This window comes from Syngnathus acus, chromosome 8 (assembly GCF_901709675.1).
Source record: "Syngnathus acus chromosome 8, fSynAcu1.2, whole genome shotgun sequence".
In the NCBI taxonomy this organism is placed as follows: domain Eukaryota; kingdom Metazoa; phylum Chordata; class Actinopteri; order Syngnathiformes; family Syngnathidae; genus Syngnathus; species Syngnathus acus.
This window is the reverse complement of record NC_051093.1, coordinates 3,674,367-3,701,820: the sequence shown is the minus strand read 5'-3', so window position 1 is coordinate 3,701,820 and position 27,454 is coordinate 3,674,367. Positions and strand designations below refer to the sequence as shown.

The 27,454-nt window shown below is 50.6% G+C and overlaps 4 protein-coding genes across 5 annotated transcripts; all 4 read right to left on the bottom strand.

The window, feature by feature from the left end:
- Window positions 1–364: 364 nt before the first annotated feature.
- LOC119126212 (caskin-2) lies at window positions 365–2,301 on the bottom strand. Its single transcript, XM_037257347.1, has 8 exons — window positions 2,153–2,301; window positions 1,933–2,072; window positions 1,757–1,852; window positions 1,540–1,670; window positions 1,235–1,343; window positions 905–1,013; window positions 657–751; window positions 365–472 (listed from the first exon to the last, which is right to left on the bottom strand). Exons 1-8 carry the CDS (start codon window positions 2,277–2,279, stop codon window positions 365–367), a joined length of 915 nt encoding a protein of 304 aa, XP_037113242.1. The 5' UTR covers window positions 2,280–2,301.
- A 1,719-nt stretch (window positions 2,302–4,020) lies between these two features.
- Window positions 4,021–10,713, bottom strand: LOC119126211 (major vault protein-like). Its single transcript, XM_037257346.1, has 11 exons — window positions 10,618–10,713; window positions 9,762–9,868; window positions 9,563–9,698; window positions 9,350–9,470; window positions 9,086–9,217; window positions 8,898–8,992; window positions 4,920–5,026; window positions 4,721–4,856; window positions 4,508–4,628; window positions 4,245–4,376; window positions 4,021–4,151 (listed from the first exon to the last, which is right to left on the bottom strand). Exons 1-11 carry the CDS (start codon window positions 10,711–10,713, stop codon window positions 4,021–4,023), a joined length of 1,314 nt encoding a protein of 437 aa, XP_037113241.1.
- Window positions 10,714–14,026: 3,313 nt separating this feature from the next.
- Window positions 14,027–17,994, bottom strand: LOC119126210 (major vault protein-like). The gene is made up of 7 exons (XM_037257345.1): window positions 17,888–17,994; window positions 17,689–17,824; window positions 17,480–17,600; window positions 17,216–17,347; window positions 17,028–17,122; window positions 14,210–14,310; window positions 14,027–14,168 (listed from the first exon to the last, which is right to left on the bottom strand). The coding sequence occupies exons 1-7, from the start codon at window positions 17,992–17,994 to the stop codon at window positions 14,027–14,029; spliced, it is 834 nt and encodes a 277-aa protein (XP_037113240.1).
- Window positions 17,995–24,730: 6,736 nt separating this feature from the next.
- zgc:92162 (group 10 secretory phospholipase A2) lies at window positions 24,731–26,949 on the bottom strand. Of its 2 annotated transcripts, none has more exons than XM_037257656.1 (4): window positions 26,817–26,949; window positions 26,071–26,242; window positions 25,584–25,690; window positions 24,731–25,409 (listed from the first exon to the last, which is right to left on the bottom strand). In XM_037257656.1, the coding sequence occupies exons 1-4, from the start codon at window positions 26,851–26,853 to the stop codon at window positions 25,261–25,263; spliced, it is 465 nt and encodes a 154-aa protein (XP_037113551.1). In that variant the 5' UTR covers window positions 26,854–26,949; the 3' UTR covers window positions 24,731–25,260. The 2 variants fall into 2 exon arrangements, with proteins under 2 accessions (XP_037113551.1, XP_037113552.1); XM_037257657.1 differs by having other exon boundaries at window positions 26,071–26,233; window positions 26,817–26,931.
- Window positions 26,950–27,454: the final 505 nt, after the last annotated feature.

Genomic DNA, 27,454 nt, shown 5'->3' with positions numbered 1-27,454 from the left:
GGTAGGGAGGCGTGTCGGGAGAGGGTGCCCCCTATAGGGTGGGGGAGGCCAATCAAACGGCCGGTTAGAGCAGTGCTTCACAACCGCAACTCAGCCAAGGCACATTTTTGACACGAGAAAAACATTTGAAACAATGTTTTCACTTCTTGGTGGTGGAGTTGACTGTATTGACCTTTAGATCCATTTTGTTTGGCTGTGTGCTGTGCGATTTTTCCCATGTCAAATATGTGCCTCGGCTCAGTTGTATTTTGGCTTAACACTGCGTGAGAGGTCAAAGGTGAGGGGAAGCCCATGTAGGAAGCACGCGGAACGGCTGGAATGATGTGCTTAGTTTGAAGCAAAATCACGTGATTGGCATCGGGCCTCACCGACTCGCCGGCTGATGACCTCGACGATGGAGGGCGGGAAGAAGCCCCCGCTGGTTGTCGTGGATGTGACCTTTCCATCGCCCGTCGGCGTGCTGCTCCAGAACCTGCCGCCGGTGCCGTGTTAGCTTGGCACACCAGCTTCTACTTCCACTTACAAGTTTGCATCATTGTTTGAATTAGATGAACTTCGCTTTGCGTCAAATTGACTTGGCCGGACAACAAATTGAGTCCGAGGACTGGGCTGAGCTGAGCTTGTTGAAGGCTGCAAGAGCGGAACGGTCATCTCACCGTGATCACGTCTCCGGCGCGGACGTTGAGGGCGGTGGGATCGTGAAGGTTCCACAAGTCCTTCAGCGCCCGCACCTGCAGGACCCCTGTCGCGTCTGCGGGGCCAACGGGTAGACAGTGACCTCACAGTGACCTCAGGGTGCCCTCACTTTGACCCCCAGTGCTCGCCAAGTCAGTTAACATTCAAACAAGGCTTACACGACGCACTTGTCATGACATGCAAGAACTACACACACAACTAAACACACCTCTGAGCAGTTGCTTGATGTCTCGACTGGCGTGTGAGGTTGTGAACTGGTTGACGATGTCGAGTGCTGTCTGGTTGTATGTGTTTCTGATGTTCACGTCGACGCCGGCCTAGAAGCGCACGCACACACAGGCGTGCGCACATAGGCGTCACAAACTCACACATGCACATGAGTTGTGAGGAGCGTTTGAAGCATCAGCAAAGTGGGTCAGGCCGCCTGCAGCCCGACAACGTCTCTTGAAAATGACGAAGCGGCATGAGCGGCACGAGCGGCACGAGCGACACGAGCGGCTGTCACAGCGGCAGCAGGCAGGCACGCCGGGGAACTCACATCTAGCAGCAGCCGCACCACCTCGGTCTTGCCGTAGAGGGCGGCCTCGTGCAGGGCTGTGCCTGACTTGGTGGTGGCGTTGATGTCGATGCCCGCCTTCAGCAGCAGCCTATGCATGCACGTACGCACACACACACACACACACACAGAGTACACGCTACGCTTGTAGGCTTCAGACAGTCTGCATGTGCAAGGCAAATGGATAAATTAATTTCCTAGCTGATCGGGCGTGAGGCAGGATACACCCCGGGCAGCTCGCCAGTCATGTTGCTCAAGATGGACCCGGCGGTGAGTGGCACGCTCACCCAATGACGTCCTTGTGGCCGTTGCGAGCGGCGAGGTGCAGTGGCGTGGTGAAGGCCGAGTCGCTGGGCTCCTTGCGCTCGCCCTCCAAAAGCGCCGCCACCATATTGCTACTCAAAAGCAGCTGGGCCACCTGACACCCACAGCAGTTATTATCGCACAACTATCCAGGTCCACAACTTAAAAATCTTCATTGAGCGGCTGTACACACACCCTGACCTTGACGCGGCCGAACTCGCAGGCGAGGTCGAGCGGTGTCTTCTTGGCCTTGTTGACCAGGCACGGGTTGGACTGGTGCTGCAGGAGCATCTCAGACTGAAAGCAAAAGACGGCTTTCTTTCACTCGGGGCACTTAGCGGAGGCGGCGGTCGGTAGCGGGACGCCGGCTGGCTCACCACGTGGTAATGTCCGTACTGCGCGGCCAGGTGCAGAGGGATGTGGCCATCCAGCGAGACGCCGTTGACGGACGCTCCCGAACGCAGCAGCACCGACTCCGACTTGCCCTGCCACGCCGCATAATGCAGCGGGCGCATTCCTGCAAACATGGCAGCGACGTTGTGACGGGTGGGAATCATAGAACGGAACTGATGATGAAGCAGAGCCGTGCAGTCCTACCGTTGCTGTCCTCGACATCGACGACAGCCTGGGCCTCCAGCAGCGCCGCCAGCAGCTCGCCGCTGCCCGTCAGGGCGGCGTGATGCAATGCCAAGAAGCTGCTCGCCAAAAACAAAGCAAGCAGCATATGAGCTTTTCAAAACAAAAGCAGCCGCCACACCTGACCCCAATTGCCTTATTTAATGGAATTGAGAATTATTAATTCATCCACAAAATATGATGTTGATAAACACAATAAAAATGTCTCCTTTGTTCCTATTGTGAAATCAAAGCCCAGAAGCAGACACACCTTGACAAGATTCCAGGTGATTGTCAAGGTCATGCATGCACACACACGTTACAATATTTTATTCATGGTGCGTTTGTAATGAATAGAGGTAATTATATACGTTTATAAGTCCTATAGAAAGTGTGCGTCTGTGTGTGCGAGAATGCAGCGGAAGCAGGGACATGTGACCTGACACCACCAAAGGCGCTGTTGCATAACACCACCATTCAAGCGGCCACGACAACAAAGATGGCCACTGGCGACAGGGCCACTAATGGGAAAACACACACACAGAGGCGCGCCCACACAATCAATCAATCATCTGTGACCTCTTTGGCTCCTCCCCCTCCTGCTGATTTGAATAGAAAGCACAAACTCATGACCTCTGAACTGTGAGGCGAGTATGCTAACTCGGCAACCCTTCCAACACACCTGACTCAAATGATCAGATCATCAGCAAGCATGATAATCCTGAGGAAGGGAGAAAAAAACTTTTGAAATATATTTTACAAAATCAAATGAAACGCAGGAGGATTTATTTTGCATAGGATTTATTTCCTTTAAAGAGACAGACAGGTACAAGCAGTGCCTATATACGTGCAGATGGCCATCTCCTTCATCTTCAACCTTCATCTTCAACCCTCCTCTTCAGATTTTCCACATGCTTGACTGGCTGCAGGAAGAAGGAGCGCTCCCCCTGGTGGACAACATGGAAAAGCAAGTGCTTTCAAAATTCTCAAATTGCACAAATGAAATTATAGAGTAGCTCACCCAACAGACGTTAAAAGTAGAATTAAAAAGAAAAATTTATTTTGGATTTTCAGTTCTCTCAAAATATGCAAAAATGAGACTCACCTTGACCACCCTCTTCTGGCCCAGCTGGGGTTTCCCGTTGGGTCCGACCTGGTCCAAAACGACGCAGCTGAGCGTAGTGACGTTGACCACGCCCACCACTTCCTCCGCCACCGACGGCACATGAGCTTCGCGGTCCTCCAGGGTCACTAGCCACTCTTCTCCTGAGCGTCGCTCGTGACCTCCCGCGTCGCGGAAAGTTCAAAGTGCGCGCACGTGTAGATCCAACAGACGTATAAAGTAGAATTAAAAAGTAAAATTTCTTTTGGATTTTCAGTTCTCTCAAAATATGCAAAAATGAGACTCACCTTGACCACACTCTTCTGGTCTAATGGCCTGGTTCTCGCCGATCACCGTGGCCTCGATGGTAGCCTTACGACAATGCAAGGGGGAAGCCGTGACCATCTATTCTGACTCCGCTTATGCGGTGTCGGCGGCTTTAATTGATCTGGTAGGGTGGCTACAGAATGGGTTCACGACGGCCAGAGGCCTGGAGATTGCGCACAAGGATTTGATGTTGCAGTTGTTTGAGGCGTTGAAGTACCCGAGCGAGGTGGCCATTGTCAAAGTGCCTGGTCACTCCAAAGCTGACACCTTAGTGGCTAGGGGGAATCAAGCGGCTGATGAATTGGCCAAGCAGACGGCCGGGTACAGCGGGGCAGAGGACATGATGGTGTCCCGCGGTCCACTAATTGTGGACGGGGAACACCCCGACCGTGTGCGCAGGTCACCCGTCACACCGTCAGCTTCAAGTTTGAACTCGACAAGCGCGGGAAAAGCGCACCTTGTCCGTCGGGAGGAAGGCGTTGACGATGTCGATGACCTCCTCGTGGGCGCCCGGCAGGTACACGCCCGCCTTTCTCACCAGCCACTCCTCACCTGAACGTAAGACGGGCGCCAGGTCAGGCTTGGAAGTTTCCAGCCACCACAAACAAACAGGAAGTGAGATAAAAAAAAGGAGGCGTGTCCCACCCGTAACCCGGAGCACTCCCCTGCGGTCAACGCCCTCTTGGCGCGCTCGCAGTCTTATGGGCTGGTTCTCGCCGATCACTGTGGCCTCGATGGTCTCCAGGACAACCATCTCCTTCCTCGGGATGTACATGCCTGACGAGGAAGACAAAGAAAACAACCATTTTTTTCCCAAACCCAAACCCGATTTGAACTTCAACAACTATGTCTGCGTTTCTATGTCTCCTCAGTCTTGAGTCTGTGGGGGGTTTCCCAAAAGCGCTCACCGGGTCCCTCAAAGAGCCACTCGGTTCCCGCCTCGCGCCATTCTTCGCCGTCCATGAAGTCGATTAGCGCCTGCAGACGGAGCGCTGTGTTGGGGTGAACCACCTGCAGGGGGGTCACGTCCTGAAGAAGAAAAAAAAAAGCAAACAAATCAGGTAGCTTTGGATTTGACAATTTCACATAGAAGCATTTGACCAATTGGACATCCAACCCACCTGCTGGATCTTCTCACCAGGGTGAAGCGGGAAGGGATTCCCGGTGAGACGGATGTCCAGGTCAGCGTGCTTGAGCTCAACCACGCAGTAGTGGCACGGGGGCACCATGACCATGGGCACGGGCGCGAACAGAACCCTACAAGAGTCACATGGCGTGAGCAAAACTGAGGGATGTCAGCACACGGGCGTGCCCTCTCACCTTTCATTGTCCAGGCAGTGGTACGTTTGCGGGCCAATCTCGACACGGGCGATGCAGGTGTTCTGGTCCAGCACGTGAATGTAGTGGTCAGGCGGGATCCGGATAATCTGCGGAGATGTCAGGGACAGATGACGCAGACCGAGGTGCAGACCGAGGTGCAGAAAAATGAATTAATGTGTCCGCTGGTGACCACACCAGGCGGCCAGCACTATGGTGCTCCGTGATGTGACTGCGATGATGGGAAAAATGCCCCCACTTCACAGAGGAGGTAAAGTGTGGCTGAACACATTTTTGGCTCTGATGACTGGGCAGAGCTGTACACTCGGTGACATGCGTCAGACGTTGGCAGGAGCATGCTCTCTAGTACAATTGCAGGCGATTGAGGAAGCAGCAGGCACAGCGAGACTGGGGAGGGAGGTGCCCTTGCCACAAGTAGCAGCGCCCCTGTTTGAAAACATTAAATTGACTTTCCCACAACCCACCGATCTGGCCCCCACTATGTTTCCTTATGATGTGAAAATGTCACCAGCACAACATTATGTAACGTGTGGAAAGTTGGATTGAAACCACAGGTCGCCGTCCGGAAGAGCCGGATGGCGCTAGTGGATGGACTTCCGCCAGACGTGAAGAAGCAGCTAATGTCAGACCCTGACATTCTGGTTTGTGCCGAAGCACGATTTAAACGTCATCTTTTGCATCACTGCAGAACGTTCACTGAGTCACAAGCTAAAGTTGAGAACGAGACAGGCGCATTACAAAACAGTTGTTGAAATTACAATTGGGAAAGATGCATGGGGAAGCTAAACAGTCAAAATCACAGAAAAAGGAAATGCAAATGTCACAGGGTCCTCAGGTGGTGGGGCGCGGGAGGGGCCGGTTCCGGGGTGGATACAGAGGCCGGGGAGGGAGTGCACCCGCTTACCCGGGCAGGATGACATACCAACCCGACCCGTCCAACGCATGCTTCATCTGCGGCGAAACCGATCATTGGGCAAGAGGATGCCCACAATATCGGCCGCGCGGAGCCACCCGCCCAGCCGGAGGCCCACTACGCCAACCCGGGGCGCCGATGCAACAGGGAGCAACAGCTCCATCTGGTGGACGGCCCTGGCTACAGCCACAAACACACGGAGGTCAGTACTACCAACATGATGATCTCTGGTGTGGACAATTTGAATAGGGCTGCCCGGGAAGCCAGAGAAGCAGTGGCCCGGCGGAGCCAATGCTTCATGTGACAGTGGAGGGAAAACCTGTGCAGATGCTGGTGGACACAGGAGCAACTTATTCACCAATAAACACTGCCTTACCTGTAACCTCACTGTCAAAGAAAACAACAACTTTAGTCGGCTTCTCGGGAAAACCACGAACTCTGCCTTTTACCAAACCACTTGAGACGGTGATCACCCAGGCGGGGTGTAGACTGTGGCACAAATATATCCATTCCACAGACACTCCGACCAATTTGATGGGGAGGGATTTGCTGTCAGCCGTTGAAGCTAGAATCCTGTGTGGGCCGAAGGGAGTGATTATTCAATTTCCAGATGGTGTCAGCATTCCGTGCTCACAGCAGCTGCAACAACATGGAGGATTCTGTTCGTGGACTTCAGCTCGGCGTTCAACACCATCGCTCCTGACATCCTCCAACAGAAGCTCATCCAGCTTGCGGTGCCTGCCTCCACCTGTCAGTGGATCACCAGCTTCCTGACCAACAGGAGACAGCGTGTGAGGCTGGGGGGCATCACATCTGACACCCGGACCACCAATACTGGAGCCCCTCAGGGGTGCGTCCTCTCCCCACTGCTCTTCTCTCTCTACACCAACGATTTCTCCTCAGGTGACTCTCCTGTGAAGCTCCTGAAGTATGCAGACGACACCACTCTCATCGGACTGATCCAGGACGGTGATGAGACTGCGTACAGACAGGAGGTGGAGCGGCTGGTCCACTGGTGCAGCCAAAACCACCTGGAGCTGAACCCGCTCAAGACCGTGGAGATGACAGTGGACTTCAGGCGTGACCCTTCACCACTTTTACCCCTCACTATCCGCAGTAATACTATTCTCTCCACAGACACCTTCAAGTTCCTGGGAACCACAATCTCTCGGGACCTGAAATGGACCGGCCACATAGACTCTGTCCGGAAGAAGGCCCAGCAGAGGCTGTACTTCCTCAGACAGCTCAAGAAGTTCAACCTGCCGCGAAAGCTTCTGAAGACCTTCTACACTGCCATCATCCAGTCTGTCCTCTGCACCTCCATCACTGTCTGGTTTGGATCGGCCTCCAAACAAGACAAGCACAGACTGCAACGGACAATCAGGACTGCAGAAAAGATCATTGGAATCTATCCAAGACTTGTACCTGTCCAGGACCAGGAAACGTGCAAGGAACATCTCTACAGACCCTTCTCACCCAGGTTGCCATCTGTTTGAACTACTCCCCTCCGGACGGCGTTATAGAACTCGGTACGCCAAAACCAGCAGACACAGAGACAGCTTCTTCCCCCAGGCTGTTGCTCTGATGAACTCACACCACTCTTAAGAGTCTCAGAGTCATTACTGTGCAATAACATCCTGCTCTCCACACCTTTCTTGAATTTGTCTCCACTGTTTGTACTATGTGTCCTCTCTGCATCCATTGCAGCCTGGTCATCCTGGATAAGGGACCTTCCCATCTGTGGTCTCTTCTCAAGGGTTCTCATTTCCCCTAGCTGGAGTTTTGAGTTTTTCCTTGCCCTTTTGGGAGTTTAAGATCAGGGGATGTTTGAGAATATTTGCCATTTTCACATGTCCTGAGTGTTGTTAGTCACCTAAATGTTGAACAGAGGCTGTGATTTACCGAAGTCAAATTCCTTGTTTGGCACGCTCAAACATGGTGAATAAAAACTCTTGAATCTTGAATTTGTTGCTGCAAACCGACTGGCGGAAAACACACATCCCTAAATTTGTACTGGTCAGAGTCTCAGAAAGCTTACCAAATTAAACAACCCATGGTAGACTCAGGGCTGCCGGAGATGATGTTGGTATCTCGCACACATGGCAGGGAATTAACTGATCATGAGGACGCTGAAGTAATGCTCGCAGCCTTGCCCGACACCTTGTGGTCCCAAGGTCCATTTGATGTCGGGTTTTGTCACTCGGTGGCCCCTATTGATCTCCAAATGGATGAGACGCAGCCTATCAAACGACCCCAATATCGTTGGCCGAGTGAGGCGGACCAAGGCACGGAAGACACTCTGTGCGGCCTCTGGGATGCAGGAGTGTTGGAAGTGTCGTGCTCCGAATGGAACACCCCGTTAAGGCCAGTCCAGAAAGCTGATGGGAAAACATGGCGCATGGCACATGATCTGAGAGCAGTAAATGATGTCACTATAACTCCCGTTCTTCCCGTGCCAGACCCGCACCGAATCCTTGCATCATTGAACCCTGCCTACCAGTGGTTCACCGTGATTGATTTGGCTAATGCCGGCTGCGGTCGAGAGGAGGGATGGTTCCTTCCAGCATCTTAAAGTGATGACGCTCAACACCCGCCCTTCGGCCCAGGCGGCAGAAGTCTTTGCTCTGGTGTTAGCCTTACGACAATGCAAGGGGGAAGCCGTGACCATCTATTCTGACTCCGCTTATGCGGTGTCGGCGGCTTTAATTGATCTGGTAGGGTGGCTACAGAATGGGTTCACGACGGCCAGAGGCCTGGAGATTGCGCACAAGGATTTGATGTTGCTGTTGTTTGAGGCGTTGAAGTACCCGAGCGAGGTGGCCATTGTCAAAGTGCCTGGTCACTCCAAAGCTGACACCTTAGTGACTAGGGGGAATCAAGCGGCTGATGAATTGGCCAAGCAGACGGCCGGGTACGGCGGGGCAGAGGACATGATGGTGTCCCGCGGTCCACTAATTGTGGACGGGGAACACCCCGACCGTGTGCGCAGGTCACCCGTCACACCGTCAGCTTCAAGTTTGAACTCGACAAGCGCGGGAAAAGCGCACCTTGTCCGTCGGGAGGAAGGCGTTGACGATGTCGATGACCTCCTCGTGGGCGCCCGGCAGGTACACGCCCGCCTTTCTCACCAGCCACTCCTCACCTGAACGTAAGACGGGCGCCAGGTCAGGCTTGGAAGTTTCCAGCCACCACAAACAAACAGGAAGTGAGATAAAAGAAAGGAGGCGTGTCCCACCCGTAACCCGGATCACTCCCCTGCGGTCAACGCCCTCTTGGCGCGCTCGCAGTCTTATGGGCTGGTTCTCGCCGATCACCGTGGCCTCGATGGTCTCCAGGACAACCACCTCCTTCCTCGGGATGTACGTGCCTGACGAGGAAGACAAAAAAAACAAACAATTTTTTTCCCAAACCCAAACCCGATTTGAACTTCAACAACTATGTCTGCGTTTCTATGTCTCCTCAGTCTTGAGTCTGTGGGGGGTTTCCCAAAAGCGCTCACCGGGTCCCTCAAAGAGCCACTCGGTTCCCGCCACGCGTCTTTCTGTGCCGTCCATGAAGTTGATTAGCGCCTGCAGACGGAGCGCTGTGTTGGGGTGAACCACCTGCAGGGGGGTCACGTCCTGAAGAAGAAAAAAAAAAGCAAACAAATCAGGTAGCTTTGGATTTGACAATTTCACATAGAAGCATTTGACCAATTGGACATCCAACCCACCTGCTGGATCTTCTCGCCAGGGTGGAGCGGGAAGAGATCCCCGGTGAGACGGATGTCCAGGTCAGCGTCCTTGAGCTTAACCACGCAGTAGTGGCGCGGGGGCACCATGACCAAGGGCACGGGCGCGAACAGAACCCTACAAGAGTCACATGGCGTGAGCAAAACTGAGTGATGTCAGCACACGGGCGTGCCCTCTCACCTTTCATTGTCCACGCAGCGGTACGTTTGCGGGCCAATCTCGACACGGGCGACGCAGGTGTTCTGGTTCAGCACGTGAATGTAGTGGTTAGGCGGGATCTGGCTCATCTGCGGAGATGTCAGGGACAGATGACGCAGACCGAGGTGCAGAAAAATGAATTAATGTGTCCGCTGGTGACCGCACCAAGCGGCCAGCACTATGGTGCTCCGTGATGTGACTGCGATGATGGAAAAAATGCCCCCACTTCACAGAGGAGGTAAAGTGTGGCTGAACAAATTTTTGGCTCTGATGACTGGGCAGAGCTGTACACTCGGTGACATGCGTCAGATGTTGGCAGGAGCATGCTCTCTAGTACAATTGCAGGCGATTGAGGAGGCAGCAGGCACAGCGAGACTGAGGAGGGAGGTGCCCTTGCCACAAGTAGCAGCGCCCCTGTTTGAAAACATTAAATTGACTTTCCCACAACCCACCGATCTGGCCCCCACTATGTTTCCTTATGATGTGAAAATGTCACCAGCACAACATTACGTAACATGTGTGGAAAGTTGGATTGAAACCACAGGTCGCCATCCGGCTCTCTCGCCCGAGGCAGAGGTGCTCTTCCGGACGGAAGCTAGTGGATGGACTTCCGCCAGACGTGAAGAAGCAGCTAATGTCAGACCCTGACATTCTGGTTTGTGCCGAAGCACGATTTAAACGTCATCTTTTGCATCACTGCAGAACGTTCACTGAGTCACAAGCTAAAGTTGAGAACGAGACAGGCGCATTACAAAACAGTTGTTGAAATTACAATTGGGAAAGATGCATGGGGAAGCTAAACAGTCAAAATCACAGAAAAAGGAAATGCAAATGTCACAGGGTCCTCAGGTGGTGGGGCGCGGGAGGGGCCGGTTCCGGGGTGGATACAGAGGCCGGGGAGGGAGTGCACCCGCTTACCCGGGCAGGATGACATACCAACCCGACCCGTCCAACGCATGCTTCATCTGCGGCGAAACCGATCATTGCGCAAGAGGATGCCCACAATACCGGCCGCGCGGAGCCACTTGCCCAGCCGGAGGCCCACTACGCCAACCCAGGGCGCCGATGCAACAGGGAGCAACAGCTCCATCTGGTGGACGGCCCTGGCAACAGCCACAAACACACGGAGGCCAGTACTACCAACGTGATGATCTCTGGTGTGGACAATTTGAATAGGGCTGCCCGGGAAGCCAGAGAAGCAGTGGCCCGGCGGATGTGACAGTGGAGGGAAAACCTGTGCAGATGCTGGTGGACACAGGAGCAACTTATTCACCAATAAACACTGCCCTACCTGTATCCTCACTGTCAAAGAAAACAACAACTTTAGTCGGCTTCTCGGGACAACCACGAACTCTGCCTTTTACCAAACCACTTGAGACGGTGATCACCCAGGCGGGGTGTAGACTGTGGCACAAATATATCCATTCCACAGACACTCCGATCAATTTGATGGGGAGGGATTTGCTGTCAGCCGTTGAAGCTAGAATCCTGTGTGGGCCGAAGGGAGTGATTATTCAATTTCCAGATGGTGTCAGCATTCCGTGCTCACAGCAGCTACAACAACATGGAGGATTCTGTTCGTGGACTTCAGCTCGGCGTTCAACACCATCGCTCCTGACATCCTCCAACAGAAGCTCATCCAGCTTGCGGTGCCTGCCTCCACCTGTCAGTGGATCACCAGCTTCCTGACCAACAGGAGACAGCGTGTGAGGCTGGGGGGCATCACATCTGACACCCGGACCACCAATACTGGAGCCCCTCAGGGGTGCGTCCTCTCCCCACTGCTCTTCTCTCTCTACACCAACGATTTCTCCTCAGGTGACTCTCCTGTGAAGCTCCTGAAGTATGCAGACGACACCACTCTCATTGGACTGATCCAGGACGGTGATGAGACTGCGTACAGACAGGAGGTGGAGCGGCTGGTCCACTGGTGCAGCCAAAACCACCTGGAGCTGAACCCGCTCAAGACCGTGGAGATGACAATGGACTTCAGGCGTGACCCTTCACCACTTTTACCCCTCACTATCCGCAGTAATACTATTCTCTCCACAGACACCTTCAAGTTCCTGGGAACCACAATCTCTCGGGACCTGAAATGGACCGGCCACATAGACTCTGTCCGGAAGAAGGCCCAGCAGAGGCTGTACTTCCTGAGACAGCTCAAGAAGTTCAACCTGCCGCGAAAGCTTCTGAAGACCTTCTACACTGCCATCATCCAGTCTGTCCTCTGCACCTCCATCACTGTCTGGTTTGGATCGGCCTCCAAACAAGACAAGCACAGACTGCAACGGACAATCAGGACTGCAGAAAAGATCATTGGAATCTATCCAAGACTTGTACCTGTCCAGGACCAGGAAACGTGCAAGGAACATCTCTACAGACCCTTCTCACCCAGGTTGCCATCTGTTTGAACTACTCCCCTCCGGACGGCGTTATAGAGCTCGGTACGCCAAAACCAGCAGACACAGAGACAGCTTCTTCCCCCAGGCTGTTGCTCTGATGAACTCACACCACTCTTAAGAGTCTCAGAGTCATTACTGTGCAATAACATCCTGCTCTCCACACCTTTCTTGAATTTGTCTACACTGTTTGTACTATGTGTCCTCTCTGCATCCATTGCAGCCTGGTCATCCTGGATAAGGGACCTTCCCATCTGTGGTCTCTTCTCAAGGTTTCTCATTTCCCCTAGCTGGAGTTTTTAGTTTTTCCTTGCCCTTTTGGGAGTTTAAGATCAGGGGATGTTTGAGAATATTTGCCATTTTCACATGTCCTGAGTGTTGTTAGTCACCTAAATGTTGAACAGAGGCTGTGATTTACCGAAGTCAAATTCCTTGTTTGGCACGCTCAAACATGGTGAATAAAAACTCTTGAATCTTGAATTTGTTGCTGCAAACCGACTGGCGGAAAACACACATCCCTAAATTTGTACTGGTCAGAGTCTCAGAAAGCTTACCAAATTAAACAACCCATGGTAGACTCAGGGCTGCCGGAGATGATGTTGGTATCTCGCACACATGGCAGGGAATTAACTGATCATGAGGACGCTGAAGTAATGCTAGCGGCCTTGCCCGACACCTTGTGGTCCCAAGGTCCATTTGATGTCGGGTTTTGTCACTCGGTGGCCCCTATTGATCTCCAAATGGATGAGACGCAGCCTATCAAACGACCCCAATATCGTTGGCCGAGTGAGGCGGACCAAGGCACGGAAGACACTCTGTGCGGCCTCTGGGATGCAGGAGTGTTGGAAGTGTCGTTTTCCGAATGGAACACCCCGTTAAGGCCAGTCCAGAAAGCTGATGGGAAAACATGGCGCATGGCACATGATCTGAGAGCAGTAAATGATGTCACTATAACTCCCGTTCTTCCCGTGCCAGACCCGCACCGAATCCTTGCATCATTGAACCCTGCCTACCAGTGGTTCACCGTGATTGATTTGGCTAATGCCGGCTGCGGTCGAGAGGAGGGATGGTTCCTTCCAGCATCTTAAAGTGATGACGCTCAACACCCGCCCTTCGGCCCAGGCGGCAGAAGTCTTTGCTCTGGTGTTAGCCTTACGACAATGCAAGGGGGAAGCCGTGACCATCTATTCTGACTCCGCTTATGCGGTGTCGGCGGCTTTAATTGATCTGGTAGGGTGGCTACAGAATGGGTTCACGACGGCCAGAGGCCTGGAGATTGCGCACAAGGATTTGATGTTGCAGTTGTTTGAGGCGTTGAAGTACCCGAGCGAGGTGGCCATTGTCAAAGTGCCTGGTCACTCCAAAGCTGACACCTTAGTGGCTAGGGGGAATCAAGCGGCTGATGAATTGGCCAAGCAGACGGCCGGGTACAGCGGGGCAGAGGACATGATGGTGTCCCGCGGTCCACTAATTGTGGACGGGGAACACCCCGACCGTGTGCGCAGGTCACCCGTCACACCGTCAGCTTCAAGTTTGAACTCGACAAGCGCGGGAAAAGCGCACCTTGTCCGTCGGGAGGAAGGCGTTGACGATGTCGATGACCTCCTCGTGGGCGCCCGGCAGGTACACGCCCGCCTTTCTCACCAGCCACTCCTCACCTGAACGTAAGACGGGCGCCAGGTCAGGCTTGGAAGTTTCCAGCCACCACAAACAAACAGGAAGTGAGATAAAAAAAAGGAGGCGTGTCCCACCCGTAACCCGGAGCACTCCCCTGCGGTCAACGCCCTCTTGGCGCGCTCGCTTACCCGGGCAGGATGACATACCAACCCGACCCGTCCAACGCATGCTTCATCTGCGGCGAAACCGATCATTGCGCAAGAGGATGCCCACAATACCGGCCGCGCGGAGCCACTTGCCCAGCCGGAGGCCCACTACGCCAACCCAGGGCGCCGATGCAACAGGGAGCAACAGCTCCATCTGGTGGACGGCCCTGGCAACAGCCACAAACACACGGAGGCCAGTACTACCAACGTGATGATCTCTGGTGTGGACAATTTGAATAGGGCTGCCCGGGAAGCCAGAGAAGCAGTGGCCCGGCGGATGTGACAGTGGAGGGAAAACCTGTGCAGATGCTGGTGGACACAGGAGCAACTTATTCACCAATAAACACTGCCCTACCTGTATCCTCACTGTCAAAGAAAACAACAACTTTAGTCGGCTTCTCGGGACAACCACGAACTCTGCCTTTTACCAAACCACTTGAGACGGTGATCACCCAGGCGGGGTGTAGACTGTGGCACAAATATATCCATTCCACAGACACTCCGATCAATTTGATGGGGAGGGATTTGCTGTCAGCCGTTGAAGCTAGAATCCTGTGTGGGCCGAAGGGAGTGATTATTCAATTTCCAGATGGTGTCAGCATTCCGTGCTCACAGCAGCTACAACAACATGGAGGATTCTGTTCGTGGACTTCAGCTCGGCGTTCAACACCATCGCTCCTGACATCCTCCAACAGAAGCTCATCCAGCTTGCGGTGCCTGCCTCCACCTGTCAGTGGATCACCAGCTTCCTGACCAACAGGAGACAGCGTGTGAGGCTGGGGGGCATCACATCTGACACCCGGACCACCAATACTGGAGCCCCTCAGGGGTGCGTCCTCTCCCCACTGCTCTTCTCTCTCTACACCAACGATTTCTCCTCAGGTGACTCTCCTGTGAAGCTCCTGAAGTATGCAGACGACACCACTCTCATTGGACTGATCCAGGACGGTGATGAGACTGCGTACAGACAGGAGGTGGAGCGGCTGGTCCACTGGTGCAGCCAAAACCACCTGGAGCTGAACCCGCTCAAGACCGTGGAGATGACAATGGACTTCAGGCGTGACCCTTCACCACTTTTACCCCTCACTATCCGCAGTAATACTATTCTCTCCACAGACACCTTCAAGTTCCTGGGAACCACAATCTCTCGGGACCTGAAATGGACCGGCCACATAGACTCTGTCCGGAAGAAGGCCCAGCAGAGGCTGTACTTCCTGAGACAGCTCAAGAAGTTCAACCTGCCGCGAAAGCTTCTGAAGACCTTCTACACTGCCATCATCCAGTCTGTCCTCTGCACCTCCATCACTGTCTGGTTTGGATCGGCCTCCAAACAAGACAAGCACAGACTGCAACGGACAATCAGGACTGCAGAAAAGATCATTGGAATCTATCCAAGACTTGTACCTGTCCAGGACCAGGAAACGTGCAAGGAACATCTCTACAGACCCTTCTCACCCAGGTTGCCATCTGTTTGAACTACTCCCCTCCGGACGGCGTTATAGAGCTCGGTACGCCAAAACCAGCAGACACAGAGACAGCTTCTTCCCCCAGGCTGTTGCTCTGATGAACTCACACCACTCTTAAGAGTCTCAGAGTCATTACTGTGCAATAACATCCTGCTCTCCACACCTTTCTTGAATTTGTCTACACTGTTTGTACTATGTGTCCTCTCTGCATCCATTGCAGCCTGGTCATCCTGGATAAGGGACCTTCCCATCTGTGGTCTCTTCTCAAGGTTTCTCATTTCCCCTAGCTGGAGTTTTTAGTTTTTCCTTGCCCTTTTGGGAGTTTAAGATCAGGGGATGTTTGAGAATATTTGCCATTTTCACATGTCCTGAGTGTTGTTAGTCACCTAAATGTTGAACAGAGGCTGTGATTTACCGAAGTCAAATTCCTTGTTTGGCACGCTCAAACATGGTGAATAAAAACTCTTGAATCTTGAATTTGTTGCTGCAAACCGACTGGCGGAAAACACACATCCCTAAATTTGTACTGGTCAGAGTCTCAGAAAGCTTACCAAATTAAACAACCCATGGTAGACTCAGGGCTGCCGGAGATGATGTTGGTATCTCGCACACATGGCAGGGAATTAACTGATCATGAGGACGCTGAAGTAATGCTAGCGGCCTTGCCCGACACCTTGTGGTCCCAAGGTCCATTTGATGTCGGGTTTTGTCACTCGGTGGCCCCTATTGATCTCCAAATGGATGAGACGCAGCCTATCAAACGACCCCAATATCGTTGGCCGAGTGAGGCGGACCAAGGCACGGAAGACACTCTGTGCGGCCTCTGGGATGCAGGAGTGTTGGAAGTGTCGTTTTCCGAATGGAACACCCCGTTAAGGCCAGTCCAGAAAGCTGATGGGAAAACATGGCGCATGGCACATGATCTGAGAGCAGTAAATGATGTCACTATAACTCCCGTTCTTCCCGTGCCAGACCCGCACCGAATCCTTGCATCATTGAACCCTGCCTACCAGTGGTTCACCGTGATTGATTTGGCTAATGCCGGCTGCGGTCGAGAGGAGGGATGGTTCCTTCCAGCATCTTAAAGTGATGACGCTCAACACCCGCCCTTCGGCCCAGGCGGCAGAAGTCTTTGCTCTGGTGTTAGCCTTACGACAATGCAAGGGGGAAGCCGTGACCATCTATTCTGACTCCGCTTATGCGGTGTCGGCGGCTTTAATTGATCTGGTAGGGTGGCTACAGAATGGGTTCACGACGGCCAGAGGCCTGGAGATTGCGCACAAGGATTTGATGTTGCAGTTGTTTGAGGCGTTGAAGTACCCGAGCGAGGTGGCCATTGTCAAAGTGCCTGGTCACTCCAAAGCTGACACCTTAGTGGCTAGGGGGAATCAAGCGGCTGATGAATTGGCCAAGCAGACGGCCGGGTACAGCGGGGCAGAGGACATGATGGTGTCCCGCGGTCCACTAATTGTGGACGGGGAACACCCCGACCGTGTGCGCAGGTCACCCGTCACACCGTCAGCTTCAAGTTTGAACTCGACAAGCGCGGGAAAAGCGCACCTTGTCCGTCGGGAGGAAGGCGTTGACGATGTCGATGACCTCCTCGTGGGCGCCCGGCAGGTACACGCCCGCCTTTCTCACCAGCCACTCCTCACCTGAACGTAAGACGGGCGCCAGGTCAGGCTTGGAAGTTTCCAGCCACCACAAACAAACAGGAAGTGAGATAAAAAAAAGGAGGCGTGTCCCACCCGTAACCCGGAGCACTCCCCTGCGGTCAACGCCCTCTTGGCGCGCTCGCAGTCTTATGGGCTGGTTCTCGCCGATCACTGTGGCCTCGATGGTCTCCAGGACAACCACCTCCTTCCTCGGGATGTACGTGCCTGACGAGGAAGACAAAAAAAAAAAAACATTTTTTTCCCAAACCCAAACCCGATTTGAACTTCAACAACTATGTCTGCGTTTCTATGTCTCCTCAGTCTTGAGTCTGTGGGGGGTTTCCCAAAAGCGCTCACCGGGTCCCTCAAAGAGCCACTCGGTTCCCGCCACGCGTCTTTCTGTGCCGTCCATGAAGTTGATTAGCGCCTGCAGACGGAGCGCTGTGTTGGGGTGAACCACCTGCAGGGGGGTCACGTCCTGAAGAAAAAAAAAGCAAACAAATCAGGTAGCTTTGGATTTGACAATTTCACATAGAAGCATTTGACCAATTGGACATCCAACCCACCTGCTGGATCTTCTCACCAGGGTGAAGCGGGAAGGGATTCCCGGTGAGACGGATGTCCAGGTCAGCGTGCTTGAGCTTAACCACGCAGTAGTGGCGCGGGGGCACCACTATCATGGGCACGGGCGCGAACGGAACCCTACAAGAGTCACATGGCGTGAGCAAAACTGAGGGATGTCAGCACACGGGCGTGCCCTCTCACCTTTCATTGTCCAGGCAGTGGTACGTTTGCGGGCCAATCTCGACACGGGCGATGCAGGTGTTCTGGTCCAGCACGTGAATGTAGTGGTCAGGCGGGATCCGGACCATCTGCGGAGATGTCAGGGACAGATGACGCAGACCGAGGTGCAGACCGAGGTGCAGAAAAATGAATTAATGTGTCCGCTGGTGACCACACCAGGCGGCCAGCACTATGGTGCTCCGTGATGTGACTGCGATGATGGAAAAAATGCCCCCACTTCACAGAGGAGGTAAAGTGTGGCTGAACAAATGTTTGGCTCTGATGACTGGGCAGAGCTGTACACTCGGTGACATGCGTCAGATGTTGGCAGGAGCATGCTCAAGTACAATTGCAGGCGATTGAGGAAGCAGCAGGCACAGCGAGACTGGGGAGGGAGGTGCCCTTGCCACAAGTAGCAGCGCCCCTGTTTGAAAACATTAAATTGACTTTCCCACAACCCACCGATCTGGCACCCACTATGTTTCCTTATGATGTGAAAATGTCACCAGCACAACATTATGTAACGTGTGGAAAGTTGGATTGAAACCACAGGTCGCCATCCGGCTCTTCCGGACGGCGCTAGTGGATGGACTTCCGCCAGACGTGAAGAAGCAGACCCTGACATTCTGGTTTGTGCCGAAGCACGATTTAAACGTCATCTTTTGCATCACTGCAGAATGTTCACTGAGTCACAAGCTAAAGTTGAGAACGAGACAGGCGCATTACAAAACAGTTGTTGAAATTACAATTGGGAAAGATGCATGGGGAAGCTAAACAGTCAAAATCACAGAAAAAGGAAATGCAAATGTCACAGGGTCCTCAGGTGGTGGGGCGCGGGAGGGGCCGGTTCCGGGGTGGATACAGAGGCCGGGGAGGGAGTGCACCCGCTTACCCGGGCAGGATGACATACCAACCCGACCCGTCCAACGCATGCTTCATCTGCGGCGAAACCGATCATTGGGCAAGAGGATGCCCACAATATCGGCCGCGCGGAGCCACCCGCCCAGCCGGAGGCCCACTACGCCAACCCGGGGCGCCGATGCAACAGGGAGCAACAGCTCCATCTGGTGGACGGCCCTGGCTACAGCCACAAACACACGGAGGTCAGTACTACCAACATGATGATCTCTGGTGTGGACAATTTGAATAGGGCTGCCCGGGAAGCCAGAGAAGCAGTGGCCCGGCGGAGCCAATGCTTCATGTGACAGTGGAGGGAAAACCTGTGCAGATGCTGGTGGACACATGAGCAACTTATTCACCAATAAACACTGCCCTACCTGTAACCTCACTGTCAAAGAAAACAACAACTTTAGTCGGCTTCTCGGGAAAACCACGAACTCTGCCTTTTACCAAACCACTTGAGACGGTGATCACCCAGGCGGGGTGTAGACTGTGGCACAAATATATCCATTCCACAGACACTCCGATCAATTTGATGGGGAGGGATTTGCTGTCAGCCGTTGAAGCTAGAATCCTGTGTGGGCCGAAGGGAGTGATTATTCAATTTCCAGATGGTGTCAGCATTCCGTGCTCACAGCAGCTACAACAACATGGAGGATTCTGTTCGTGGACTTCAGCTCGGCGTTCAACACCATCGCTCCTGACATCCTCCAACAGAAGCTCATCCAGCTTGCGGTGCCTGCCTCACACAGAACAACAACTCCTGACGCAGCCTCAGCATCATGTTGCAGCCGGTCTCTTCCGCTGGTAAATCCAAACCTCCATTTCTGACGAGCTGCAGCAGAGACACTTTCTGTGTGAACGTTGATGCTCTTTTAACGTAAGGGACACACACGCGAAGCGCACGCACACGCGTATGCAGGCAGTGTGTCCCAGGCGTGAACGGTCAAAACTAATTTGCATATCAGCTGTTTCAATGCAGACATTTTTTTTCTCTCCGATTTAACTTGCGACATGTTCAAATCGATTTTGGTCAGGGACAGATGACGCAGACCGAGGTGCAGAAAAATGAATTAATGTGTCCGCTGGTGACCACACCAGGCGGCCAGCACTACGAGCCTATGCTGTGATCAAGGCTTTGATCACACATTACATTCCTACCCACGGTTTTCCGGCCTTGATCCGCTCTGACAATGGTACACACTTTAACAACAAAGCCTTGGCCAAGGTGGAATCAATTTTGGGGTTGAAGCATCGATTCGGGTGTGTTTAAAAGGAAAAGTACTGACAGAATGGTTAAACAATAGCAATGTTAGGCAAACCAAGAGAGTCTGTCGGGCAGCTGAAAGAAAATGGAGGAAAACTACTTACAGTTCATTGTGATATATACAGAGACGCCATGACTGCTTATAATAAAATAAGTGTGACCGGGTCATGTTCGGGTCAGGTTCGTGTGGGATTGTTTGGGGCTTGGTCCAGGAATGTAGGCTCATTGGCGCCAGACACATCTGGTTTCCATTAACAACTGCTAAGATACGCACCGTGTAGAGTTAGGTAGGTATGTACTGTCCAGCTATAGGCCGATATCCAACCTTCCTTTCATTAGTAAGATACTTGAAAAGATAGTTTCAGTGCAAATAAACTCGTTTCTGAAAGAAAACAATATCCTGGAGAAGGTCAGTCAGGCTTTAGAACATACCACAGCTCTGAAACTGCTCTTACTAAAATAATCAGCGACCTCAGACTAAACTCTGATGAAAACAAGGTGTCGATTCTTATCCTCTTAGACCTAAGTGCAGCGTTTGATACCATTGAGCATGATATCCTAATGATTAGACCGACTGGAAAAGTCCGAGTCATACCATGACGTCAGCGACAACATTGGCCAACCCCATCCAGGCTAAAATCAAAGACAAACTCTACATAAAGTTGACTTTTTGCTAGTCAAACTTCAGCTAAATTACACTTTCGCATCAATTTCGCTCCGTTACCATGTTAATATTTAACCGCGTCGAGGGTGAACAAGCAGACCGAACAAAGTTGAAATATCGTCATTTGTAACCTCTGAGGTTCCTCACCTGTTTCTTACTCAGAATCCGAGTGGGCCAAAGATGCACGATGGAGGCACGATGGTGAAGAGGGCGACGACAATGTTTTATTTTGGACATCTCTGGTCGGCGTAGCTGCAGTTTTACCATACCGGAAGCAAGCAGGCTGGCGCTCACGTGACTTCCCACATGGGCGTATCAAAGTCAAAGTCAAAGTCTGCTTTATTGTCAATTTCTTCACAGGCCAAGACACACAAAGAAATCGAAATTACGTTCCCACTATCCCACGGTGACAAGACATAGTACACACAATATACATACAAGTAAACAACACAAACAAATAAAAACAAGAAGGCACAAACAGTGAATAAATAAGAGTGATGAATAAATAATAAACAAATAACATAATAAATAAGAGGAGCAAAAATGGAGCAAGTGTGCATACAGCATACGTATTTTATTTGCGGGACGGAGACCATGGGGGTGACGCGGCACCGAAGGCCAGACTTTGGACCGCACTTACACTCACCGCCGGAGACCCGAGTCCAGCTGTCCCGGAGAGAAAAGTGAAAAATCAGCTTGTTGTGTTCGCACCACCAAATATTCAAAAAGGGTGACGTGATTTTCCATTTCCGGCAGGATGAAATAAACCAGGGGCCTCAAACTCCAGTCCTCGGGGGCCGCATTCCTACATGTTTTCCGAGTTTCCCTCGTTAAACACACCTGATTCAAATGATCAGTTCATCCTCACGTTCTGCACACTGTAAAAAATTTACCGTAAGATCTACAGTCATTAACTGGCAGCAATTAACCAGTAACTTACTGTAAAAGCATTTTTCCAGTTGCATTTACAGTATTAGTTGTGTAACTGCAGAATAAATATCAATGAAATACTGCGATTTCAGTTGCATTTACATAACTGGTTTATTTACTGTACAAACAAATGAACGGTATTGTATATGCCATATACAACTGTTAATAGTACTGCATTGCCATATACTATATGTATATAAGTGACACATGTATAGCAAGCAATCTGAAATAGGAGTCATGACAAACTAGGGATGAGTGAGTACTAGGGGTGTAACGATTCATCGATACACATCGATTAATCGATATAATGCTCTACGATTTGTTGGCATCGATGCTAAACGTAAACATCGATCGATATCGCCCGTTTTTGACCTCGGACATTAGACGCGACTTTATTTTGAAATCCAGTTCATTGTTGCTTGCTTCCTCTTTCCGGGAGCAGTGCGCGGCATGTTGTGTTGTGAGCAGAGCAGGCACGTGAAAGGGGAGCCGACAACTACCGTTTTTTTCCATGTATAACGCGCCCCCATGTATAATACGCACCCTAAAAATGGCATGTCAATGCTGGAAAAAAGCCTGTACCCATGTATAATACGCACCCAAATTTTGACTTTTTTTTTATTTTTATTTTTTTTTTTAAGTCCCAATGATCGTCACGTACGCATCTGGGTGTGGTGAAATTTGTCCTCTGCATTTGACCCATCCCCGTGTGATTTTGATCCATCCCCTGGGGGAGAGGGGAGCAGTGAGCAGCAGCGGCGCCGCGCTCGGGAATCATTTGGTGATCTAACCCCCCAATTCCAACCCTTAATGCTGAGTGCCAAGCAGGGAGGCAATGGGTCCCATTTTTATAGTCTTTGGTATGGTCTTAACTAGGCTGGATGTATTTTTTTTTTTTTGTTGGCGTTGATTTCTCCGACTGCCCATAAAGGCACCACCGCGATCAGTTAGGTTAAAATGAAAAGAGAGGAAAGTGACGTGCGGACATGTGAAAAAGGCGGCTCTGTATGGGAGATGATTCAAGGTTGGGGTGATGTGATCACAGCAGAGAATAACATTCCTCTCACCTGAAAAATATAAAGATACTACAGATTTGAAAAAGCAAGATTGATCAGGGCTAATTTTGGACTAAATATGGGTTTAGGATTACTCTGGGGCACCATTGACAACAAAAGACTTTAATGGATAAGGCCCAATTCAAGATTATGACCAGACGTGACTATACCAGCATTGACAATCAAGACTCTGAGCCAAGACAGTGTATGACAACAACTCGGGACTTACCTGACAGTGTGACAAAATGTATGTGACGGAACTTGTGATGACTTGCTTTGTTTTGATGTTTTACCTAATTGTATTGCAGCCTCTAACAGCAACCCAGGGAGCAGATTGTGCTTCATTTGTTAAACTCGTGTTTACTTTGCAGGTTGTCAACTGCAGTCTTGGAGAATTTTGTGTCATGTCTGTGAACATTCATTAACAACTAACCCCTTACTTTTCATAAGGAGTTTGTAAATGTGATCGTTTTCAGGACAGGCTCGGCAGGCTCCAGTTTTCAATTTCATACGTTTGACATGCGCCCGTGTGTGGATTATTTTTTGTTTAGCATTATGAATTTTATTTTTTGGTATTATGGATGTTTATTGTCCGGAGAGCTGCATGCACAGCTACAGGAGGGTGATGGCTTTTGTTCATACAGCCATGTGAGATGCTGCCAGTCGAGTTTCAGGGACTGAGAATTGGTGATTCCAGGCCAGGATGGCATCTGGAGGTACACCGAAGTCCAGCTGGCGATGGGTATGTTACCATGGACATTGTTTTTACTTTTAACCATAGTGCCACATTTTTTAGAATGGGTCAAAAGGGGGAGGGAAAAACAAAAACAAAAAAAACAAAGGGGGGAATTGTGAGATTTTAAGTGTTTTCAGAATTGATGGTTTTTAAGTCTTCAACATGCGAGACGGAGGAGAAGAAGCAGCTTGGCAGAAATGAAGTGAATGGGAGACAACATCGTGAAATGGGGCCAAAGCCTGGTAACAAGTGTGTAGAGTTTTGGGGGTGGGGGTGGTAGGGGGGGCAAGTGGGACGTCCAACGCTGCGCGTTCCCTTCTCTTCCGGGGGGGGAGGTTGCAAGTGGGACGTCGAACGCTGCGCGTTCCCTTCTCTTCCGGCGGGGGGGGGTTGCTAATCGGACGTCAAGCGCAAATTGTCCCTAGGTGTGAGTGCGAGTGCAAATGGTTGTTTGTCCCTGTGTGCCCTGCGATCGGCTGGCAACCGGTTCAGGGTGTCCCCCGCCTACTGCCCGATGACGGCTGGGATAGGCTCCAGCACTCCCGCGACCCCCGTGGGGACTAAGCGGTTCAGAAAATGGATGGATGGATGGATGTTGATATGAACGTAAAAGAGCCGCATGAAACCAGCCATAGAGCCGCGCGTTGGCCACCCCTGCTCTACACTAAGACCTGTCCAGCTTGGGTGTCCCACCTGAAGATTAAAGCTTCTGCTGGTATTGCTCTTAGGGTCACTGAGGCACGCAAACCCCCTAACCACAATAAGGTGGCAATCTCTCCGGGGGGGGGTACATATAATATGAATGTTATATTAACTATTATTTGAGTTGTCGTTAATCATTAGTTATATCACGGGTCATTACGACGAGTTTGGTGGAGTTTTTACTGCTTCTTCCAACTCCTACCGCGCTGACTGTAACTTGACCTTCTCCGGCAGCGTCTTGCTTCATTTGCATACTCACAGTGATTGGATGTTTACGGAGGGGCGCGGAGTCCTGACAGCAGGCTGAGAGAAGAGAGGGGGGCTGATTAACGTGTGTTTCTATCAGCGGATTTTTCACTTCTAAAAGTTTGGGCCAGGACTGTTTGAGCCCTTGCGTAGAGCCGGCACTGCCGCCGTGTCACTTAGAAACAAAGCCACTAATGATGCTGGTAGTACGTGTGGCCCTTCGTCATCTTCGTCAGCCCGTGATCAATCTTTTTGTAAAAAGCCGCGTCGCGCTGCTGACGTCACTTGAAATTCAAATTACATCCGCACATCGTATGTCACATACTGCCATGACCTACAAAAAAGTGTTTCCTTATAGTTATATAATTGTTGCCGGTGATATTTTGATTTCATCACTGGCACGCAATTAACTAATTTGCGCAGTGGCGTAAGAATGAATCATCACGCTGCAGCACAAGGCACGCTCAGTTAACGCCGACTTAATGTTTTCCATTTGTTTTATATTTACAAGTGTTTTCATAGACTCGACTCCAACTTTGTGGTAACTTGACGTAGTTTGCTTGTTTTTAATTTCCAAAAGAAAAAACAAACAGGATGGCCAATGAACACCAAAGAAGTTAATTTTCCATTCACCATCCTTCACAAACATTAAAGTTAAGGCTTGGTGCGTGATTCAGTAAAAAACACCACCCTGTGATGTAATAGACTTTTAAAAATTTTAAATAGAAACTCCAGAGTTGCTCACTGTTCTCAAATAGCCAAAAGACCAATTTTACTATTACCACTGTTTATGTTAATTAGTGGCCATTGATTATATATCACATTTACTTCCATCGTTATAAATTTTGATTTGAATCAATAAATGGAACACATCGGATTGTGGTTGCCACACCACCAATTTGGCCACAGGGTGTATTTCTTGTTGTAGGGTGCCTTTCTCAGGCACTTGGCAGCGTCTCGGTCACACTTACACAAAATCTTCTCACACTCGTCCGTCAAATCATCTGCAAATGATGACACACGAGGAAAAAGACAAATTATTCAGAACAAGGAAGCTTTTCACGTAGATTTCAATTGTCTGCTTTTTCAGACACACCTTTAGATAAATATTTAAAGGTGTGTTTGAAGGTAGGAGACCAATTATTGCTCAAAGGAGAAAGGAAAAAAAAAAACAATACCACAATCAGCTGTCTTGTCGTCACATGTCCAATCGTAGCGGTCAGTTTTGGTACTGCAGCCTTGACTCTCGGCCCTGCCGTAGCAGCAGTCATGCTTGTGGCAGCACCTGTGGCCAAAACGAATATTTTATTTATCGTGTGTGAGGGTTCAACCGAATTTAGGTTTAAGGCAGGCTCGCAAAGTGCTGGGTGGAATGACACATTATTTTAAAGTCTGGCTAGGGGGCGTGGTCACAAGCGTGGTTAGTTTGAAGATTTGAGGTTAGAAAGCACGAAAAGATGGAGGCAATTAAGATCTGGCTGTGGAATTGGGAACCTGGAGATTCAAAGGCGCTTATTCACACCCTGGGCGCCACATAATGTATAGGCGGGTCATATATAGGGTGTCAACTGGGATATTTTTAGCACTATAATATGGTACACCCATATTTACAGCAAGTGTCTAAAGCGGTCTTGAAAGTGTGTGCCGAAAAAAAAAAACACTCACCAGTCGGCTTGGTCCCGCGGCCAGCCGTTGCCCCCGAGTCCGCAGTAGCACCCGTACGAGACGTAAGCCAAAGGTGATCTCCCCGTACTGCAAGTGATGATTCCTGCCAGCTCCAGCAAACCTCTTTTAGGTCGCTGGGATGGGAGTGCCGACGCAGAAGCCGCTGAAACCGACATGGCAGAGGAAGAGCTCAGATTGACACTTTATGACACGATACCTAAGTAGACTTAGGTCACACTTTAAAGAACTGCTTGGAAATGAGCGGTAGCACAAACATAAGACATTTTTGTCAACAAAGAGAACCCTGAAGTGACTTTACATGTACTCAACTGCTCATATATGCCATGAAATGTAAAGATTTCAAAGTTGAATAGTTTCAGAGTTTTTTTTTAGACACCCCCCTCAATAGCACTTCAGTCACGGCTGGGTTGTCATTTTGGTGTTTTTAAAAAGCCATTATCAAAACCAAAAGCCAATCCACACGTGCCAGGAAGCTCACTCCACTTTCTCAAAGTAAAAAATAACCATGGCAATCCATGTGTCCGATGAACTCACTTGATCGACATTTTTCATGGAATTGTTTTGAGACATTGGTCAAAATCGCTTTAATCTTCAAGGAGTTAGCACCCATTCAAAAATACATTCAGAGAAATTTCAGTTATCTCAATTCAGGCTGTTATTTTTCGCTGACTAGTTTTAAGATATAAAACCGACTCTCGATTTCCCCCTACTTGAGTTAAACTTACCTGCAAAGAGCAAAAGTGCATGGTGAAAGGCAGTCATGGCACGCGGCAGGCAGGCTGCTGAGCTGCGCGCTGCTCACCTCCGCCTTGCGTGTGTGCGTGCGTGTGTGTGTGTGTGTGTGTCGCGTGGAGGGTTGATCTTTGTTTCGATGTCTGAATAATCTCCTCAGCATCCTGATTGGCCACCTAAATCAATCCAGTCAAACTGGTTAAATTGGCCTGACTGCTAATTGTTTTGTCTTTGTCTACACACCTTTGATACCACTACATTTATCGTAATTCATCGTTATTTTTTAAGAATATATATTCAGCTGTGTCACACAGAAACAAAATCATACGTAATGTTCTAATAACAGGACTCAGACTCTTATTTTGGGGTGATAATTCCTCATCGCAAGATAAGCAACTTGCCTTTCTCTGCTTTCTTTCTCAGACGTTGTGGTATCTTATTATTTGTGTTTAAATTATCTTTTGTTGTAAGGGTACAAATAATAAATGCATTTTGTCCTGTTTATATCTTCGCCACTGTTCTACAGTCAGCGTTGTCGTCATGTACAGTATGCGTACAACTCGAAATAATGTAACCACTGTAAAACGTAAAGGCATACAAACTCCACTGCTTATATAATAGAAATAAACTG